We start from the raw sequence: 22,624 nt of genomic DNA, 5'->3' as shown, positions 1-22,624 counted from the left end.
CTCTAGCAATCTATTTTGAAAACAATGGGGTGGTGCTGTGCATGCACGACCATAGCTCCATTCATGCGGGTACCTTAGGGACTCCAGTTTTCGTAAATCGGTAGGGGTCCCAGCGGTTGGATACTATGGATAAATGAGAACTTCCATTGGTGGAACAAACCCTTTAAGTATAAAATCATACCTCTCTGTGAGATAGACATTCTCTTCAATGAGGTCAAAGTATGTTGGCATCTTTCCCAGCTTGTAGCATTCCTTCCAGTGCTGAGCGTCCCTGAAGTCTTCCATGCAGCAGAGTGTGCCCACCTTTCCTTGTTTGGAGGCTGGCGAGTCCACTAGACCAGCTTCAGCCTTCATCTTCCTTTTTTCCAGAGCTTCTGTATCATTCTCCGAGTCGCTTTCTAGCTCTTGCCTCCGTTTCTTGGGTGGTCCTCGATCCTTCATATCGGACCGCTCCCTCACCAACTGCTCTCTCTTGTCGGTGCGTGGCACACTGTCCTTTACCGAATTACTACTGATTTCATGGGCTTGAACTGAACCACTTTCCCTCGATTTATCATGGATAGCCTTAGTAGGATATCCAAACTCGTGCACCTGATCCTTATCCCAGGCAAAATCATAATCGTCATCATCATCGTCTTCATTATAACAATTTGTGATGGAGTCGGGAAGGTGGCCTAAAGCCTTATTGTATTTAACTTCCTGTTTGTTGTGGTAGCCAGAATTCCAATATCCATTGTCACCAATGTAATGGTGTGAAGGATCATGGGAGCCACTTCCTTGCTGGTAACTAAAGTACATGTAGCTACTGTCAGGGGGTTGGTAAGTGCTACTTGGCTTTTCTGGCTGAGAGAAGTCCCATCCTAGATCAGACAAGTCTTCAGTTGCCTGGAATCCATCAATTCGTGAGTAGTCTGTAGATCCTGGAGCACGATTATATTCCGATTCCGCATGTCTACTGTCTGGCCTCTCTACAAAGTTCTTCGCTGGCTGCGTTTCGAATATGGCAGGTTTGGAAAGAGCTGCAGGTATAGCAGGCTTTTCTGGCTCCTTAGGAGTTGGTTTGGCGGGGATGGGTATGGGAATCTCTTGAATGCCAACATTCTCAATCAAGGCTTTGCCTTTGTTTTTAGGTTTAATGGGCACAGGGTGGCTTGTGCTGACATACGCATCAGAAGGAGAATGTTGAATCTCTGGCTCGGAAGTCTGAACTACATCAGGAGTCGATTCGGGGACAGGGATGCTTTTCACTTTATCTACTGGTTCGTCATTTGGAACTTGCACAGTGTCACTTTCCTTTTCGGATGTATTCGCTTGAGGGTAATTTTCTTTATTATCAGAGACCTTCACATTGATCAGGACATCTGGGGACAGTGGAGGACCATCTTCTCCCATTGTTAATAAACATGTTTTAGGGTCTTCTATGGAGAGATTAGCAGCTTCCTTGACCAATGTGGACTGTTTCGCTTCTTCTGTGTATAATGCTGTTGGGTTAACATCTTCTACGATTAGTGCAAATGAATCAGCATCATCAATGGTTAATGTGGTTAGCTTAGCATCTCCCATGGCCAATGCAACTACTTTAGCACCGTCTATGATCACTGCAGCTGGTTTAGGGCCCTCCATGGTTAATGTAGAAAGTTCAGCATTTTCCTTGGTCATTACTGGCATTTTAGCATCATCCATGGTTAATGCAACTGGCTTAGTATATTCTAAGGTCACTGCAGAAGGTTTGGCAACTTCCATGGTTAATGTAGGAGATTCATCTTCTTCTACAGTTCTCGTAAATATCGGACCCTCTTCCGGCGATTCTGGAGACATTTTAGCTTCTTCCGGAGATCCTGGAGACATTTCAGCTTCTTCCGGAGATCCTGGAGACATTTCAGCTTCTTCCATGGTTAATGTAGAGGTTTTAGGAACCACCACAATTGATTGTAAACGATTCCTGGGGAGGCCACTGTCATCGGAATCGGTGTCATCCGATTCACTCTCATCACTCTCGCTTTCATCGCTATCTGAGTAATAAGCTTGGACAGCACTAATGAAGTTCACAGAAGGTTTCATGCGGTCAGAGGACAACTGTGATCCATCATTTACAACAGTCTCCTCCTTGGCTTCAATGGGCAGGACTGAAGGCTTGTTGAGTTCCTCCTTGAAAGAATGGGTGTCTTCAGTTTGGATCTCTATCCATTCAGCTTCAGGTAGAGCAGCAGATTCTGTGTGTTTTTCCTCTTTTTCCAAAAAACTGATCTGCAAAGAATTAGCTTCATTCAAAATTTGTGGTGAAGGCGTGGCTTCTTCCTTCAGTCTGTCGATAGTTACTTCATTGGCGACTTCATTATCTTCATCACTGGTGTCAATTTCCATAGCCTCTAAAGTTCCCGGTTCTCTTCCTTGCATCACACTATCTGTATTCTGTAGATAACACATTTCAGGGGACATCGTTTCAGGAGGTAAATCATACTCGGCAGAGATGCTCATAGATATACTTGACCTTTCGGAAACCAAATTTGATATCTGAGGCTCAGACTGAACGTCTACTATAAAAACATGATTGTCACTTATTTGATCCGACTGAGTGAAAATATGGACTTCTTCTCTGGGGTCAGTTTCGGTGTTCCCCAAGTCTGAATCATGAAGAGGACTTAAATCTTTGGTAATGCTTTCTAGGACACAGCTTTTTGACTCAATCGGCGACATAGGAGCTGCATTCTCTGTAACATTAGAAGAGCCCTTTGCTTGATTTGGAAGGCCCTTCTTATGGTCTTGAGTGACCACATCCAGTCCATGAAGTGGATGTGCTCCAGGATCCTCTTCAGATTTATCAAGCAATTCAATTTCATTGTGAACAGAATCAAATATATTGGATACTTCAGGGATGTATGAATTAGAGTTTTCAGAACCAGGTATTTCATTTGATTCCTCTGTGTGAACATTTTCTGTAGAACTGAGGGTAACAAAATGCCATGCTAGACCTTGGGAGAGATCGTCATCATGGATCTGGGTGGGACTGCTACTTCGAAAGTCATCGACAAACGGTTCAGAGTCTTCATCGTTAAGGTCGCAATAATTAGACAATTCATTTTCCATGGAGGAACTCTTCTCCTGTTTAAAAGGGATAGGAGAAGCAGCTTGTTTAATTGTTGTGCCACTCTTCTTGTAGATGGGTATATCAGATAACGTGGTTTCATCTTTTTTGCCCATTTTGCGCTCCTCTTTTGATCCTGGTCTTTCCTCCAAGTCCCATTTAGAACTTTTTCTTCCTGAAGAAGTCACAGACTCAGTTTTGGAATCTGCTGATTTAGGGAAATTTGATTTTATGCTGGAACTTGCGCCACCATCTACACGTGAGTTTGCAGAGCCATATTTAATATCAGTTTGTTTGGGAGGAGAACTTTTCCTAGAAGATTCTCGGTCAGGAGACTTCATATCCTTTCCAGCTCTGTTGGAGAAGGTTCTTCCTCTGTGATCAGGATCATGAGAGGAATCAAATTTGGGATCTTTGTCGTATTTTAAATGTGAAGATGAGGTCATCCTTGTTTCTCTGTAGGAATGAGAAGATGATGGACGCCTGGAATCGCTTGATCTGGAATAGGCTCTTCGATAGTCATCTTCCGAATCAGAACTATCTCTAGCTCTACTGTCTGCATAGGAACGCGAATATCTCGTTCTGTAAGGAGAACTTCTATGGTACCTTCTTTCTGATTCATAATGACGTTCAGATCGAGAATAAGATGAGCCACTCCTTGGACCTCTGTCAGATCTAGACCTTGACCTAGAACGGGACCTGCTTCTTCTTCGGTCACGGTCGGACCTAGAATGAGAATAGCAAGAGGAGTACTTGGAATCTCTTTCTGACCTGGAAAAACTAGAATGTTTTTGATCCTTCCCAGACTTTGATCTTGATGAATATTTAACAGCATCCTCACTTCTTAAAGACATCGAGCTTCTTTTTAAGTCTCTTTCTCTACTTGAAGTGTGTTTTAGCTCATGGGATCTGTGGCTTGAGGAGGTCTGGACAGAATCGCCATCCGACTCTGAACCAACCATCATAGTTTCTGAGTGAGACGATTTTGATCTCGGTTTTTCTGGACTAGGATTGGATTTGACGCTTTGTACACTGGCGGAAGCCTTATCTTCTTTCCCAATATGGGAATATTCTTTCAACAGGGTTGTCTCTGTTTTGTCGACAACTGTCTGAGTGCTTGGACTTTCTACAACAGAAATTATAGAACACTCTTTACTGTCCTTGGAGCCAGTTTTGCTTGTGACAACTACAGCTGATGGTGGTGGCGACAACACTTCTTTTGAGGGCACAGAACTCGGGCGTTCTTTCACTGGTGACTTTGTAAAAGGTGTGTTGGTTGCAGATAGTGCTACTTCAATGTCAGGAGAAGATCTCATGCTTTCCAATTGTGCCTCTTGGAGTGATGGTGAGGGGGATGTGGGAGCAGATATTGTCGGAGGTGGTGGGGGTGGCGGTGGTTGGGGTGCTGGTAGCTTATTTGTAACACTAAGAAGATGCTTTTTGAAATGAATTTTTCCCAACTCCACTTTGGGCTTTGGTGGAGAAATGTCCATGACTCCCCCAGCGGATTCCATAAAGTCCATCTTGAGCTTTGATATTTGCTCTGTGGAGCTGAGTGTGGGTGGATTACTTTGCGACTCATTCTGCTTGTCGTTGACTAAAGACGTCAGTAATCTGTTCTGCAAGGTTTTCTTCGTGAAGCTGAAACTGAACGAGACCTTCTGCCTCCCCTGTTCCTCTAAGTTCACCTTTGCTTTGGTTCCTTTCGGTAGAAATCTACTTGAAGAAATACCCTTAAAAGTATTTGCAGACTTGCCAAAACCTGTCAATGAGCCGTCACTCTTGCCCTGCAACAAAGCAAAATTGATAAGTAAACCTAAAAATGCCCAATACTTTTTACAATGCAGGTAGAGACAAAACATTTTGTGCATCGATAGGTTACACAACAACAAGCAATCATTTCCTGGACAAGCACCGCTGGGAAGCTTAGTAAATACAAGGTTGCGTGTGGTAGGAAGGCCACTTACGCAGGAGTTTTTTGCCGTGATTTACCTGCGTTTTCAGACGAAGCACTAAGCCTCCATTCATTTCATAGGGACTTCTTAGACAAGAGTTTTAGCGCAAAGTTTTTAGTATGCACTGAATAGAACGCTGCATCTTCGATTTTTCAGCGTTGCAGTGTGTTTTTGCACGCACTACATTGCACACTGAAATGAGTGGGAGGCGTGAAAAACAGTAAAAATGCAGTACAATGCGTTTTTCATGCAAGTTGCTATGCCACCAGAAGGTTAAAAAAAAATATAAAAAATCATCAGCTAGCTCGTGTTGTTACTGCGCAAAAATACACAGTAATAACGGAGGCAAACGTGCACAAACAAGCAGTAAGATGCGGCTCTGCATGCAGTAAAACGCTGCGTAAAAAAAAGGGAGTGACCTTACACAACCGTATGTAAAACGCTGCGTTTTACTACATGCATATTTTTGCATAGTACAAACGCAGACTAGCGAGCTGATGTCACAACTTCTTTTCAACCCCTCTCGTTGGCATAGCAACCTGTGGTTTTTTTAATGTAGTATTCTGCGTGCAACTGCGTATTTCCCGTTTTTTTTTTTTTTTTTTAATGAACCCCATTCATTTCAGTGGGCAATTTATGCATGAAATACGCTCTAAAACAAAGAATATAGGACATGCGACACAAAAATGCTAGTGTGAGGCCACACTGAAATACATGGAGGTTTAGAGTGGTGCATTTCGAGTGTGAAATACACAGCAAAAAAACGCCCGTGTGAGAGAGTGGCCCGAAGAGTGTTGTGATGTGTGAAGGGGAAGGGAGTCAATTCAGGGGTCAAAGTCACAAGAGTCCCCCATAATAACAAGATTTCAGAAAAGAATTGTACCCATACGGGGGACGATGCGCATGGCTGGATTACGGCTCCATATCTTGGTGCATGAAACCTGTATTGTACCGCCATATGAAATGCAACAAGTAAAAAACTCCACTGACTCCATTCTGCGCATGTACATTGCTTTCCCCGCTTTCCCCACCCAGCCACAGAGAAAGCCCGAGGGTGCCGCTCTCCCCACCCAGCCACAGAGAAAGCCCGAGGGTGCCGCTCTCCCCACCCAGCCACAGAGAAAGCCCGAGGGTGCCGCTCTCCCCACCCAGCCACAGAGAAAGCCCGAGGGTGCCGCTCTCCCCACCCAGCCACAGAGAAAGCCCAAGGGTGCCGCTCTCCCCACCCAGCCACAGAGAAAGCCCGAGGGTGCCGCTCTCCCCACCCAGCCACAGAGAAAGCCCGAGGGTGCCGCTCTCCCCACCCAGCCACAGAGAAAGCCCGAGGGTGCCGCTCTCCCCACCCAGCCACAGAGAAAGCCCGAGGGTGCCGCTCTCCCCACCCAGCCACAGAGAAAGCCCGAGGGTGCCGCTCTCCCCACCCAGCCACAGAGAAAGCCCGAGGGTGCCGCTCTCCCCACCCAGCCACAGAGAAAGCCCGAGAGTGCCGCTTTCCCCACCCAGCCACAGAGAAAGCCCGAGTGTGCCGCTTTCCCCACCCAGCCACAGAAAAAGCCCGAGTGTGCCGCTTTCCCCACCCAGCCACAGAGAAAGCCCGAGAGTGCCGCTTTCCCCACCCAGCCACAGAGAAAGCCCGAGAGTGCCGTTTCCCCACCCAGCCACAGAGAAAGCCCGAGAGTGCCGCTTTCCCCACCCAGCCACAGAGAAAGCCCGAGAGTGCCGCTTTCCCCACCCAGCCACAGAGAAAGCCCGAGAGTGCCGCTTTCACCACCCAGCCACAGAGAAAGCCCGAGAGTGCCGCTTTCCCCACCCAGCCACAGAGAAAGCCCAAGAGTGCCGCTTTCCCCACCCAGTCACAGAGAAAGCCCGAAAACCGATGTGATGTGCAGACAGATATAACATTGTACACAGGACTGCGAGGAAGGCGGCTCACCTCATTCTCTTCTTCTCTGTCGTCATTCAAAGACATGGAAAAAAAAAAAAAGGAAAGTAATTATGACAGAAAATAATTAGTGACAATAAACAGAATTATTCAAAATTAGCAGGAGCCATAAATTTGTCACACTTCTCTATACTGCTGACATGACCTCTATCAATGGTGACAACCACTTACCTTCTTAAAAGGTAAGCCACTCCCCCAATATGAGCAGCACTCATGCAAGACCCCGACAAAATAGAACAAGACCAAAGACAGTGGAAAGCTTCAACCACAAAACTAAACAGGGAAGACGAAGGGGAAAACAAGGAACAAGACTGAGCACCACTCTACAAAACAAAGACACTCCCCTCCCCTGATCCCCCGCTGCTCCTGTCATCGACATCAAGGACATGTGAACCCCACAGCCAATTGCCACCTTACGTTGGCCGGTGATTGGCTGCAGAGGTCATATGTCCTTGTCTTGCAACAGCATTACTCCTGCAGCAGAAAGCAGTGGGAGATTGGGCACTGAGCAGGAGCTGCGGGGACCAGGCGAGGGGAGAACGGCCTTTACATTTGTGCAGGACCGAGCGGTTTTCTTTTTACCCAGATAACGCTTTTAGGTTAAGGTTTCACTGATTTTGGCCCAAGATCGCAATGTAGCCCTGCAATATCACAATCTAACAGAAGTCGATGCAGTTGGGTTTGCGAACTCCTACGACCGACAAGACTGCAAAAAAAAAAAATCAAACTTTGCGCGATTTTTTGCAATCTGAGGGTCACTTGCAAGTTGAAAAGCGACCACACCAAGTTCTATTAGATGGTGAGATTGGAGGGCTATACTGTGATCTTTGACCACGTGACCTCTGTCAGGGTCAAAGTTGCCATGCAGCCATAGTCTTAATTTATATAGCCTGAACAAAAAGGGAAAGGAGGGACATAATGGAAACCTTTATATATGTTACAGGAGAAAAGGGAGGACATGATGGAGACCTTTATATATGTTACATGGAGGAGAGAAGGGAGAGGAGGGACATGATGGTAACATTTACTTATGTTACATGGAGGAAGGGAGAGGAGGACACGATTGAAACCTTTATATATGTTAAAGGAGGAAAGAATGGAGAGGGAGACATGATGGAAACCTTTATATATATTACAGGAGGAGAGAAGGGAGAGGGGAAACATGATGGAAACCTTTATATATATTACAGGAGGAGAGAAGGGAGAGGGAGACATGATGGAAACCTTTATATATGTTACAGGAGGAGAGAAGGGAGACGGGGGGGGGACATGATGGAAACCTTTATATATGTTACATAGAGGAAGGGAGAGAGGGACATGATGGAAACCTGTATGTATGTTACAGGAGGAGAGAAGGGAGAGGGGGACATGATGGAAACCTTTATATATGTTACAGGAGGAGAGAAGGGAGGAGGAGGACATGATGGAAACGTTTATATATGTTACAGGAGGAGAGAAGGGAGAGGAGGACATGATGGAAACCTTTATATATGTGACATGGAGGAAAGAAGGGAGAGAGGGGACATGATGGAGACCTTTATATATGTTACAGGAGTGAAGAAGGGAGAGGAGGACATGATGGAGACCTTTATATATGTGACATGGAGGAAAGAAGGAAAAGGGGAGACATGATGGTAATCTTTACATATGTTACATGGAGGAGAGAAGGGAGAGGAGGACATGATGGAAACCTTTATACATGTTACATGGAGGAGAGAAGGGAGAGGAGGACATGATGGAGACCTTTATATATGTTATATATAGGAGAAGAGAAGGGAATGGGGGGATATGATGGAAACCTTTATATATGTTACAGGAGGAGAGAAGGGAATGGGGGGATATGATGGAAACCTTTATATATGTTACAGGAGGAGAGAAGGGAGAGGGGGACATGGTGGAAACCTTTATACATGTTAGAGGAGGGGAAAAGGGAGAGGAGGACATGATGGAAACCTTTATACATGTGACATGGAGGAAAGAAGGGAGAGGAGGACATGATGGAGACCGATTTCCAGGGCAGTGGCACACATGGCCACACATCCATGTATGAAACTGCAGCAGATCACTGTCACGATCGGTCATAGTCCCAGAGCTACTAGTGATGTGTCATTTTATATCACGGGTGCACAGCCAGCAGCACGCATGTAACATGTGCTACATCTAGTAGCTGATAACACAGGCAGACCACCAGCTCCTGCACTAGTCCTACACCAGGGGAGATCGGGCTCTTCTCCCTGGTTATATGGCACTGGAGCTGTTAGAGCCACGGGTAAGAGGTGCCCACAGCTCCTGCTGCTAATAACGAGGATCTAATGCCAACAGGCGAGGTAGGGCTCTGTCCAACAAACACTTTTTACTGCGCATTACAATCATGGGTTTGGTGTGTGGAATACCCGGGGATAAGCTTTACATGACTTTCAGTGGTGCCTCTCACACAGCGCGTGAATTAGAATGCGACATGCCCTCTCGTATCTATACACGCCAAAATAGTGTATGTTGGCACACAGCAGTACGCAATGTGGTTGATACTGCAGAGGGTAGGGATAACATGGGGGGGGGGGGGGGATTCTAATTGGTGGGTGATGATAGGGGGATGAGATTAAAATGGGAGACTACATAAGGAGGGTCTCACATGACTGGATTTCAATAGCGGAATCCGCGATAGTCACCCGCGCGGACGATCCGCGGTATTCGCATGTCTGCTCAGATGAGCGGATAGCGGTTTCTGCAAGCAGATTTAAAGTCTCAGCATGTTTTTTTGTGTGTGCGGAATCGGCAACTGACAATGCAGATAGGCGATGCCGCGGGAATTCACGGCCTAGCAACACCATGGGAAAAACAAAAATATTATTATTTTAAATCTGTACTGCGCATGAATACAGAAAAGCAAAGAAGGGTCGCCGGCCGGGGTCAGAGCTGGATTCTGCTGCGGGCATCTGCATGCAGAATCCATATCGCCCATGTGAGACCAGCCCAATACTAGGAGTGGGTGATAACTGGGGGTGAAGAAAGACATGATACCTGAAGGGACAGGAGAGATGACACTTGAGAGGTTAATAGGTTCCAAGACGAGGAAGGGTAGAAGGAAAGAAGACACCTGAGGAAGAGGAAAATGGTACGCATGGAAGAGGAGAGAGATTAACCTTTCCAATCCAATTTGTATCCTGGTTTTCCTAGGGGGCTTACTCTTTTTCTACTGTTATACAACGGCGCTATCTGCTGGCTAAAGCCAATACTGCATGAGGTGACACGTTGGATAGCCTCCGACAGCAGAGGCTGGCAATATACAGTAAGAGAACCCCGACGGACGTCTTCCAACTTTGGAGCTGTGCAGCCTTAAATCATAATGTTTTCAGACCTCAGACAGTGGATTGGAAAGGGTTAAACCTGGGCATGAGGGGGAAAAGAAGCCAAGATTATCTCTAGAGAGGGGAGTGAGATCCAAAAAAAAAAAAAGCAGGGGATGATAAGTGGAGGGAAAGATACTTGGCGATATAACTAATGGGAGATTCCACCTGAGGATGGATGGTAGATACCCCTCTTATTTTATAGGATTTGAGCTAGGATTAGAAGGGGCCGCAGACTGACGGACCATATGATAACCAACCAGTTCAGAAGTGCCCAGAATGACCTGGTACCGGACAAGATTATACCGTCAATCAAATAATCACTCACAAATCCGTTGTATAAACCCAGGGAGGGCAGCGGTGGCTCCAGTACTGGCACCGCCAACCCTCGGTATTAGACGGTTGCTACGTTCAGCCAACTTGGCCTCAGAACTCGTTCTGCTGCCAAACAGGATTCTGTCTCTTGTGTACAAATAAAAGGTTATGCCAAATCCGAGAGTGGCAGGTACAGCCCTGCACCCCTGTATATTCAGACGGGGCATTGGTGACACAGCCAATAAACCTGCTCAACAACGAACACTCAAGATGTTCTCATTCCTTGCCACAAGGTACATAGTTACAGGCGACTAGGCCCCGAAGCATCCAGTATATTTAAGAGATTGTGGAGCATTTACCATTTGGATCTGGCACAATTCGCACAGAGTTGCTGTCGCCCTTACTACAGATAACGCACCCCATCGCCTCTACACCATATGGAATAATATATCCCAGGCTGGAAGTCTGAAGCTCACGTTACTCGTCCAAAAAGCACTGCGCCAACAACAGAGTCCCTACAACCGTTTCAAGACTAGAGATGAGCGAGCATTGCCTTTAGTGAGTACCTGCCGGCTCGGCGCGGGGGAGCAGTGAGTAACGGCAGTCAGCAGGAGGGAGCGGGGGGGGGAGAGAGATCTCCCCTCCGTGGCGATGGCACAAGCTTCTCATTGTGTAGCCCATTTATGCCTCATGCTTCTGCCCCTTTAAGCCAATTTTGTAAGCTACGTCACGGCTCTCGTCCTCTATATTCCCTGCAGACTTCCCGCTGCTTTCTCACAGCAGGAAGAGGATAGATGGTCCGCCCAGCGGATCTTCTAGTGAACAGAAACTGATGCGGATGAGCGTCCGCCACCCCATCCATGCATGGTCTGTTGCCATGATACAGTTACTTGGGCGGATACATTGTTTTTTGCTTAATAAATAGTTCCAACTTCTATAAATGAGGTGAAAGTGATTATATATATAGAGCTTTAATCACGGCCCCCAACTACGGTTCACAAAGCACAGGATTACTATGACAGGGCTAACGGATCTCTCCTCTGTAGCCAAGAGGCCGCATGCACACCCAGAGGATTCCGTACCGAAATCTTCAAAGAAAATCTGCCAATTCCACCGACGATGCCCGACTATTCATGTTTAGTTCCAAAATCTACTGGCATTAATGACCTCGCCACCAGTTTTATACAGCTTATTCCTCACGAATTTCACTAAAAATTCCCTGTAGAATTTGCCCATAAACGTCCAACACAACATGAGATCTTCTGACCAGATGTGCATTTAGCAGAATTTACACTCCCAGACTCAAATTGATGAGCGACAACCTGTTACAAAGGGGTATATGGATTACGTGAACAGCCATGTACTAAAGACAGTCACACTAAAAGCTTAAAAATAACATTTTTTTGCAGCAGTTTTTTTAATTCTCATTTTTCCAGAGGATTCTCAAGTTTTTCCAGGGAATCTTGAAGTTCTGGGTCTTAGTGGAGGGTCATACAATTGTGACTGGTCACCTTGTTCCTATAATTGGACGGTTCTCCACGGCCTTGGCCTCTGTGTCCATTGTCCGAAAGCAGGATGACGGATGAGAATCTACTTGCGGCACTGAGGACTGTAGACCCTCTTCCACTTGGTGCTCTCCAGTTATTCTACAGAGTCCCACCTGAGCCGAAAACATCACATTTTGACTTCTCAGTACAGAGTTGTGGAGCCATAGTTCATCTGAAGACCTTGAGTTTTCATGGGGGGAGGAAGTTACTTTGAATGACTCTTGGCCGGACCATAGAAGGATCTGCCTGGTTTATGACCAGAAGTTGTGGATGGCTTCAGGTATTCAGTAGTACACAATCCAACCAAGTGTAATTGGGCACCCGAGCAAGCAGAAGGAAGTATTTCTATTACAGATGTGAATACTTTGACCTCTTTTGGCACCAATGCCATTGGATACTCTTTGTGGCACATTTTCAGCTAACGCCTGATACATTTCTGCTGGTATTTCCCTCCATTCATCCTGCGAAGGCATGTTAAGTTCTCTCAAAAGAAGATCGATGCTGTTCACATTTCCTGAGCCGATGTTCCAGTTTGTCCCAAAGATGCTCAGTGGGGTGCAGGTCAGGACTCTGTGCAGCCGCTCTAATCGTGGAACATCCACATCATCAAACCAATATAAAAGAGGCACGTTGTGTCGTTGGAAGTATGGCCGACCATTCGCAGAGTATTGCCACGTTGTCAGCAGCACATTATTCTCTAGGATGTCAGGTCACCGCCATGTTCCTGGTTCTTGCCACTACAACCTACAGATGGAGACCATGCCATGTAACACATCCCCAGACCTTAAGGGAACCTCCGCCGTACTAGACTGTGGGCACAACACACTCAGACAAAGGGTGTTCCCCAGCATCCTCCACACCCAGGTACATCCATCTGATTGACAGAAGACGTAGCACGATTCACCACTGTCCAACGGCGAAGCTCCTTGCACCATTGTAAACAGGCCGATGCATTCCGCTTTGTGATGCCAGCTTGTATGGCATAACCAATAGCGTGAAACTCACCGTCAAACTATGGCTGCTACCCTCCAAGGGTTTAGGACATGCTAATAAGATACCATCCATTCTACTGACAGGGGTGTCCAATACTTTGATGGATAATGTACATCAGACTTCATCTACTTCGCTTACGCATTTCTGTTTTTCAGCGTTCCAAGCATTTATACGTATCTCCTGTCAAAACCGCCGGCATAAGATGCAAAACATGAACTTTGAATTTTTTTTTTTTCCACGTCACTACGTACCGGTATATTTAAAAACGTAAAATCCTAATAAGGCCACGCTCACGCTCTGACCGGGTCAGATTCTGCATGCGGGAGGCCCGCAGTGGATTCCTGCAAACGGTGTGTAATTGTATTGCGTATGACCGCATACGCACGCAGGTTGTCATGCAAAGTACAGCCTTTTCTCTTCGCTTAGTGATGATGCGGGCACTCGCAGTCCAATGCAATATAATGGTGTATGGGCTGCGGGTAGATCCGTGACCATAGCACACAATGAGCTCTATGACCGCGGCTTCTGCTCTATAATAGAGCATGGTGCGATCTTTCTTCCGCTCGCGGAATATGCAATTCGTACCTGCAGTTGAGAGGGAAACTTCGAAGATACATGCCTTTCAATGCCCGATTATTACTGCAGATCGTCCGCATGGACGGCAATCGCGAAATCCGCAATTCAAATCCGGTCGTGAGAGACCGGCCTAACTTGCAGTTTTCACTCTGGCCACTAAGCCTAACAGTCTGGTATTTCATGTTTAGTAGACCAGCCTCAAGAACCACAGACACAATGCGGAGGAAGGAAGTCATTGACTTGTATAAGCCTATGTTGTGTGCATGCTCTTTCACCTGTGCAGGGAGGGGGAGGAGGTAAGCAGTTACTATTAACCATTTTGACTGGTGGATCCAGACATATTATATGCACGTTACCTCTCATAATCCTGCCTATAACAAGATGACTGCTATTAGGTTCTCTCTACAGAGCGGAGGGGCAGATTATTATTGGGCTAAGGCTACTTTCACATGACGGTTTTATAGCAGCGCAGATTCCATCTCGGAAATCATTCATTGAATGGCTGTGATTGGCTCATCAAGCGCTGGCTGTGATTGGCTGACATGGAGCTTGATGAGCCAATCACAGAAATTTCTTGCTGGAGGCCGGGTATTCACCACACGTTACCAGGGCGAGATTGTTCTTTCAATGCCGGGGACGACACGGAAGCCTGCTGGAGCGCCTGGAGAGCAGCAAGAGGGATCAGGACGCTGCTTGCTAGGTAGGTATTAAGAGCTCCCACCCCCAAAAAAGACACACTGCTCCTTTTGGGGCAAAAATTTATACAAGACAGGGTCTTATTTTGGGGGAAACACCCAAAAAACATCTGAACCATGCAGCAATTGAACTCGTAACCTTCAGATTGTGAGCGAGAGCTTAGGACTGCATTCTGCTGTCCTAACACTCTGCGCCACATGAGGCTCTGATATCACATTTCTTGAAGACTCTGGGGTGTCTTAGCGTCCTTTTACATGGGACGATTATTGGTCGCTTAAAAGGTAGTCTGTCGGCTGATCTTTGCTATATCCTGACACATGAGCGACGGAATGAGGAGTAAACGGTACCATTATTTCGGTGCACTCCTACTTCCAGATAAAGCTGCAGAAAGGCTACCTGCACCATGTGTTAATTAGCCTCGGACTGCTGATGGGTGGTTTACATCTTCGGGCTCCCTCCCTCTTCTGCTAAAAATGCCCCCTTCTATATAGATGGACGTCTACAGTTCCTGATGAGGTCATGTGCTCGACGTATGGCGTGACTACGCCACGCTGGCTTGGCAGGAGTGACGTCACATGCATGTGCCATCCTCAGTGCAGGCGTACCATACACCTTGGGCTACTGGAGATGACATCAGCATAGAAAAAGGCACTTTGACAGGTTGAGCCTGGATTGGTGGCAGATGTGAACCACATATCGGACGGCCTAGCGCCGACATACTGCGGAGCGGTCGGAGATCGCTTACAGCCGCCCACCTCCAGTCACAGTAAACAGGCCAATCGTTTGATTTTTATACCTGCAAAGTGAATGACGAACGAACACTCATTCGTCATTCGGTCACTGGAGAGTTTATACACTGAATGATCATTCAGATTCCAGCGATTCCTCAGTGTAACGGGGCCGAACGATGCGCAGCATTAACCCACCGCTAGCCATGACAGATGGATCCTGTCCCCATGCTGCCCTTTCACCATATCACAGAGCTGGCACTATGCTGCTCCACGGTAACCGATGACTGTAGTCATAGCAACAAGGAGTTTTTAAATGACGCCAGAGGCAGCAGGTGTTTCTCGGCTTCCACCCAAATGCGTTTGCAAAAAATGCATATTTTAAAAGGGGGTAAGTAGATGATCTGGCACATATAAGCAGAACGGATGATCGAGTACGCCTGTAAAGCTCAAATGATGGCACAGACTCTTAATAGTGCACCCCGGCCGAGGGATTCATAGAATTCAAGGACATTAAGGGCTTGTTCACACGGGCGAACGTGTAGAACAGTGCGAGTCTCCTGCAGCTTCGTACGCATTACAGCCGATAGGCTCTGCCAGCAGGGACTGCGCACGGGCTACGGCTGCCACTGCCCGCGAATCACGTGATCACGGATATGCGTAGTGTGGTGATTTATGTAATTCCCCGTTCTGTTATGCTGACCATACACAATGCATGCATATACTAGGGCTGCATATGTAGCATGCTGCGGTTTATTTCTCTCGCCTATCGATACGCAGCGCCCACACGCCGGTGTACATGAATCAATGCAAGTCCATTGACTTTCACTGCCTGCATTCACCATGTTACGCCTGGGATATACACGGTGACAATACGCCTGTGTGAACGAGCGGCTGAGGTGGATAATGGTGGTTGTCAGCAAGCAGAGGTATAGTCATAGTGATCCTTTATTCCCTATCCAAAAACGCGAGGAAGCAGGGCAGGGGGACGTCCTGTTGTACCGTCTCCTCCCTCCGGTTCTAGAATATGGAATAAAGAATATCATTGCATTTTTGTAAAAAAAAAAAAAAATTGTTTTCCTTATCTTTGCCTTCAATGTTAAAGGACGGTCTGAGATGTAACATTAATCAACGCCGAGGACTGCGATGTACAGATATCCAACCTTCAACATGTGGCCAGCAGATGTGCTAAAATCGGAAGCTCTGGGAATATGTATCTGGCCTAGAAGTCCATCAGAGGATGAGAAGAGCTGAACTGACAGCCCTGAAGGAGTGTCCAGCTATGCCGAGGCAGCTGCGCCAATGCGATACCGGATTTGCATGGACCTTACGCAGGAGCGGTTACAAATTCCAGGCAGATAGCAGGTGTAATGATCTGCAGATGTAACATGGTGGGGATCTAGCAGCTAATCACAGACCGTGATCCATGCTGGAAGGTCATTGAGCAGCTATGTGGATAGGCAACTCTTAACAAATGAAGCTGCATAAAATAGTGAGTGCAGCTCTGGAGTAGAAAGGTAACTTTACACGGTTCCCAGTGGGAATAAGAAGTCGCTCGATCTATGAGAGGCTCCCATTAAAGAGGAGACTAGATGTTTTTCTAGAGTGGAAGATATTACAGGACATAAATTTTAGGTGACCATCGGGTTGTTAATCCGGGTTTACAGGCAGGTAGGAACTACTAGAGGTTGATCCAGGGATTAGTCTGACTGCCATTAGGGAGTCGGGAAGGAATTTGTTCCCCGGAAGGGCTTATTGGCTTCTGCCTCTTGGTTTTTTTGCCTTCCTCTGGATCAACAAGGAAGTTGAATCAGGCTGAACTAGATGGACATTGTCTTCATTCGGCCTTATATACTATGTTATCAAAGGGGTTTTCCAGGGAGAAAAATTATTGACGACGACCTATCTCCAGGATAGGTCATCAATATTTGATTGGCTGGGGTCCATCGCTCGGGGACCTCAACTTATCAGCTGTGTGCCCACTGACAGCGCGACAATTACCCAGGGGTCGGAGCGGAAGCAGCGGCATCCTCAGCTCCGACGCTTGTAACTGCAGGCATGGCCCGCATTGATTTCAATGACAGTCGCACTTGCAGTCACAAGTGCTACTACAGAAGTTGGAGCAGAGACGGACCCCAACTGATCAACTCTTGATGACCTATCCTGAGGATAGGGCATCAATAGTATTCTCCCTGGAAAACCCCTTTAACTGTGAATGCCGACGGGTGGGACGGAATGATCCCTGGCTCGCTTCACTTTCACTAATTTGAACGACTATTGCGCCTGTGTAAGCACAGGAGGAATAGTCGCTGGCATGGCTGTCGGGTAATGTATGTACACAGTGACTCCACCAGCAGAACAGTGAGTACAGCTCTGGAGTATATTACAGGGTGTAACTCCGGATCAGTAATGTACGCACACAGTCACACAATTCTCTATGTAGTGTCATGTTTATATCCAGCCTGTAAAATAAGTGCAATAGTAAATGTCCAAAATTTAGTTTACTGTAGGCTACTGTGGTCACTATAGGCCGCTGATCAATGGAAGGCTATATGCCCTCCAAAGTCACAAACCAACAGCTCAATAAGTAAAACTTTGAGCAGCGTGGGGTTCAGTAATGCCCCAAAGTCACACAGATGGACGACAGAAGCCATAGCCACTCATCAGAAGCAGGGGCTTTAATATGGTGCCCCCCCCTCTGCACCCAGGGCCGTTGTGGGGGGCAGAATCTCTGCAGATGATATAGTCACATATATGTATAGTCACAAGCAAGTGCATTTACTGTTGGTCAGGAGGCCTCTGCGATTCCTCCTGTGATGTCTCATCTTTTTCTGCCCTGAAAGACAAACACACGCAAATTAAGAATACGACCCCCAATTATACAAAGTGCAACTCTGCAAAAATATATCAAGCCCTTAATATAACAGTATATAGGCTGCCAGTCACATAGAGATGGCCGAGCGGGTGTGCAGCATCAGTAACTAGAAGGGAATAAGCCGCTGCCAGACCCCCCACCCCCGTCCCAGCTTATTTCTGGTGGAAACAAAGCATGGTGAATGAGTATGTCCCATACACCTGTCCTTGACATCCGCCATCGGGAAGGGATGGGACACCGTATATATGGTGAGGCCATTCTTTGTAGAGCTCATACATTGTAACAACACTTCAGCTGTGCGAGCAGATTTCCATCAGCCTCTGGATGTACACAAGAAAATGTGTTCCTCCGAGCCGATACTGAACATGGAGGAAAATAGAGCAGAAAATTACAGATCTTTTCACGATTTCTATCCAGCCCTTGAATAGCCCACAGATCACCTCAGAACTGGGCGCATGATACGCCCCCTTGTTGTGGACGCCCCTTACTGCACAGGTATTGGACATAAGATATGAGGGGTGTACGGGGGCCGCATATATCTATATTACACTCAAGCTCAGTAGTACTATGGAGCAATTCCAGCAACCTGATTGGTTCTGGTTCTGATTCAGAATTCTAGCAACCTGATTGGTTGTTCGTGCCGAGCTAGCGTGTAATATATATATATATATATATATATATATATATATATATATATATATATATATATATATATATATATATATATATATATATATATATATATATGCACGGGGGGTATCGGTCAGCCGATACGTGGGCAGCCTCATGGGCTATAATGGGGCCGACCCTGGAGTACCTGACAGCGCATGGCACGAGAATACGGCCGTTGACCTGAAACCGCCCCCCCTTTATACGTTCGCATTCATCATTCGCTACTGTAGTCCCCACATTCAGTTGTACAGGACTACTCCCCAATAATGGGGAGCCACCACCATGTTTCCAGCGGCATGTGTAGTCTTACCCCACCACAGTCTACAGAAGATAGAAGACCCCCAATCATCAGCGTCCATCTACAACCCAGGCCTCAGCCTATCCCCTGGTCAGCCCTCCATGCACCCCGGGGATGAGCCACAAAGTTAATTCCTCTGGGAAGCCCTGCGCAGCGACAGGACAGGTGGTTCTAGAGCGGAGAGCAAGTCCCCTCTGTCCCTGTGACCTCCTGAAAGTCCGTGTCCTGTGCTGAATGCTGCAGGCTCAGCGGTCACATGGGGTAAAATGGCCGCCACCTCACCGCTGCTATTCTCTGTCCGGACTGCTGCATACATCCCGTAAGAACGAATAGCAAATTAAACACCCCTACATGCATGTCTGTGCAACAGGGGAGCCGAGATTGTAATTTGGTGTCTATCAGTATAGGACTATTACCACTGTGTGTTATCTGTGGTGTTACATGGGACTGCAGGCCACATCTACTAAACCACTGTGTGTTATCTGTGGTGTTACATAGGACTACAGGCCACATCTACTACACCCCTGTGTGTAATCTGCTGTGTTACATGGGACTGCGGGCCACATCTACTACACCACTGTGTGTTATCTGTGGTGTTACATAGGACTACAGGCCACATCTACTACACCCCTGTGTGTAATCTGCTGTGTTACATGGGACTGCGGGCCACATCTACTACACCACTGTGTGTTATCTGCTGTGTTACATGGGACTGCAGGCCACATCTACTACACCACTGTGTTTGTGTGTTATCTGCTGTGTTACATGGGACTGCAGGCCACATCTACTACACCACTGTGTGTTATCTGTGGTGTTACATAGGACTGCAGGCCACATCTACTAAACCACTGTGTGTTATCTGTGGTGCTACATAGGACTACAGGCCACATCTACTACACCCCTGTGTGTTATCTGCGGTGTTACATAGGACTGCAGGCCACATCTACTACACCCCTGTGTGTTATCTGCGGTGTTACATAGGACTGCAGGCCACATCTACTACACCACTGTGTGTTATCTGTGGTGTTACATAGGACTTATTAGCTTGTCCCTCAGGCGGCAGAGCGGTTGCCCAAGGGATGAGCTAATAAAAGCCTCGCTGACCGGCAGAAGAAAGGACCAAAACTCTTCATCAGCAACTTGTGCCCAGGAATGTCAAAAATTTATAAAAGCGGCATAGGAGCGATGTCTACAGCCGGCCAATCCAAGGTGCCCAGAGAGTGACGGGCGGCCATCAGGTCTTCGGGGTGTTCTCTACAGACATCTATTAAGGAGTTTATTGATGCAGCGTTAAAGGAAAAAAGTAACAAAGCGACTTCAATTTGACAGCAAGATGTGAATTAACTATCCGATTCCGGAAGAGTCTATGCTTGACTATTGGTAAGGGTAGACAGACCATAATCCCCCGGCCCAGGAGCCGGCCATACTCCCCAATAGCTGTTATATATTACAGGTTCAATCAATGCGATCAGAGGCGAGAAGCATCCACGATCTCCGGGATATTGTGGCGACTATATACAGCCTTCACACGGGACAAGCACCGCCCAAAAATAACTTAACTGAGCGACCGCTGCCTCATGGGAACATGACACCCAGATCGCGAACAGAGGGCGACTTCTCGCTCGGTATAAACAGTCCATCTTTGAGCGACTGCCTGTTCGCAGTGAATGGCGACAAGGGGCTGCAAAGTTCTTCAATAAAACGGCACTTAATAAATAGTCACCTCTACCTGTTGGGTATGGGAAGGGTCTACTAATCCGGCACGTGCATCCGTATACCCCATGTGAGCTGTGCGGCCCAAATACAGTCTAAGAGGCTGGACTGATCCCATGTACTTACCTTAGGCCCCCTTTTAGTCGTCAGACCTCACAGATAATGGCGGGCTGGATGGCTCTCCGATGTGTATGCGCACAACTTAACTTTCCCCCCCCGACAGACTATGTTGAGGGGAGAGGAGGATTGGGGAGGTTTAATCTTAACACCTAATCCTTGTGTTCCCTGAGAGAAAAGCTGCCCGCTTTGGCTTACCTCCCTAAACATAGTGACAATTGGCCGGGCAGAACTTTCAGGTGTACAGGTAGCCGGGGGAACAGCAGTCGGACAAATGACTGTCCGTCAGAGCTGCTGAATGTGTCTGGGGGTCTTATTTCAGTCGTGGGCATTGTACAATATTTGGTTGAATCTGCCCCAATGTTATCTGATCCCTAATTATTGCAACCAACTGGGTAACGGTGACCCCACAAACCAGATGAGCGCATACTGATGGAGAACGATCATCTGGTGATGCAGCCACATATTGGTCCATGAGGTTGGTCAAACTGGCTGTATGATCCCTGACGCCGGGTGACGGACGTTCACAATAGTGGAAATGGGGACAATTTTCAAGTGCAGAAAACATGCACCAAAATCCACTGAAACACTGGCACCAAAACGTATCAGTCACCCCATTGGCACGGATCTACAGCAGACTTCAGCCCTGCACCATTTCCGCTATTTGTGAACGTTCCCTCGAAGCCAGATGGGAACATGTTGGGCAAAATGATAATCATTGCTAGATCTCACTGAATGATCATTCTGCTGGAAGTTTATTTTCATCAACTTTAGTATAATGTGTCTGGGGGCTCTTTTACACGGGCTAACAGTCTTCCGGATAAAAGCAAAGAGCGCTGAGATCACTGCTAAGGTCGTCAGCGCTCCTGCAGAGCATTCAAACTGAAAGCCTTGCCGCCGGCTCGCAAGCTTCCCATCCAATTCACCTCCTATGCGAAGTGCTGAGCGGGGAGAGTTTACACGAAACTAGAAGCCCGCAAGCCAATGAGGGTTTTAAAGCTGACTGAAAAACAACCACTAGTGACAAGTGAGCGATTTTTTCTCATTCACACTGAATGATCATCGCTCAAATTCATCCGTCTGAACAAATTCTGAGAGATCATCGTTACGTGTAAATGGGCCCTAACAGTCCTTATATCACAATCCTCACAGAGAATGTGAAAGACTGAACGAGTCAACGACGTATTGGCCTGTCTAAACGAGCTGCACGAGAGCGAATGAGTTAGCAGTAGCGTCACGCGCTAGTCGAAACAAGAGTCAGCTCGTCTAAAAGAACCCTTAGGCCGCCTTCACACAGGCGAGCACAATATGGGGCCGGGAATCGCACGCTCCTCGACATGTGAAAGCCTCCTGGATGCAAAGCGTTTTCATGGGAAGACAGCCATGCATCACTTTAGGGGTCCTCTGACACGGCTGTCACAGCCGCGGTAGGGGATCACAGAGTTCTCCCATTGCTTTCAATGGGGCTGCGAAGTGAAATCACGCTGCCAGAAAGAACATGCCACGATTTGTTTCCCACACAGCATCGCAGTGCCTTGCGGGAAAACACTGCCCCACGTTTATGACCCCATTCAAAAGAATAGGTTTCATATCCGTGTGAGATTTGCGAGTCTCGCAACGCACATATCTAAGGCACTTTCTCGCCTGGGTGAAGCCGGCCCCAGATCAGCTTTACACGGGACAACTAGATCAGCGCCCCATAGGGATGCATTAGACACCCGCAGACAAAGTGCATTAATATGGCCATACAGAAGTGTATAGACCC

General features: G+C 47.1%; 1 protein-coding gene across 5 annotated transcripts in view; it reads right to left on the bottom strand.

Annotated features, from left to right (window-relative positions):
• The window catches only part of SETD2 (SET domain containing 2, histone lysine methyltransferase), a 61,262-nt gene that overhangs the window by 31,169 nt on the left and 7,469 nt on the right, over positions 1 to 22,624 (bottom strand). For 3 of the 5 annotated variants that reach the window (XR_010787416.1, XM_066585433.1, XM_066585434.1), the window contains exons 2-4: positions 17,967 to 18,020; positions 6,974 to 7,007; positions 182 to 4,872 (exon numbers count right to left, since the gene is read on the bottom strand). Coding sequence is in view for 4 of the 5 variants with exons in the window: in XM_066585433.1 (XP_066441530.1) it covers positions 182 to 4,872; positions 6,974 to 7,007; positions 17,967 to 18,020 (4,779 nt within the window). In the remaining variant the exon portion in view is untranslated. The remainder of the gene's footprint in view (positions 1 to 181; positions 4,873 to 6,973; positions 7,008 to 17,966; positions 18,021 to 22,624) is intronic. The other 2 variants (XM_066585435.1, XM_066585436.1) reach the window with 2 other exon arrangements.

The sequence above is a fragment of the Eleutherodactylus coqui genome, chromosome 12, assembly GCF_035609145.1.
Source record: "Eleutherodactylus coqui strain aEleCoq1 chromosome 12, aEleCoq1.hap1, whole genome shotgun sequence".
Taxonomy (NCBI): Eukaryota; Metazoa; Chordata; class Amphibia; order Anura; family Eleutherodactylidae; genus Eleutherodactylus; species Eleutherodactylus coqui.
Note: the sequence above shows the minus strand (reverse complement) of the source record. Positions and strands in the feature narration are given on the sequence as shown.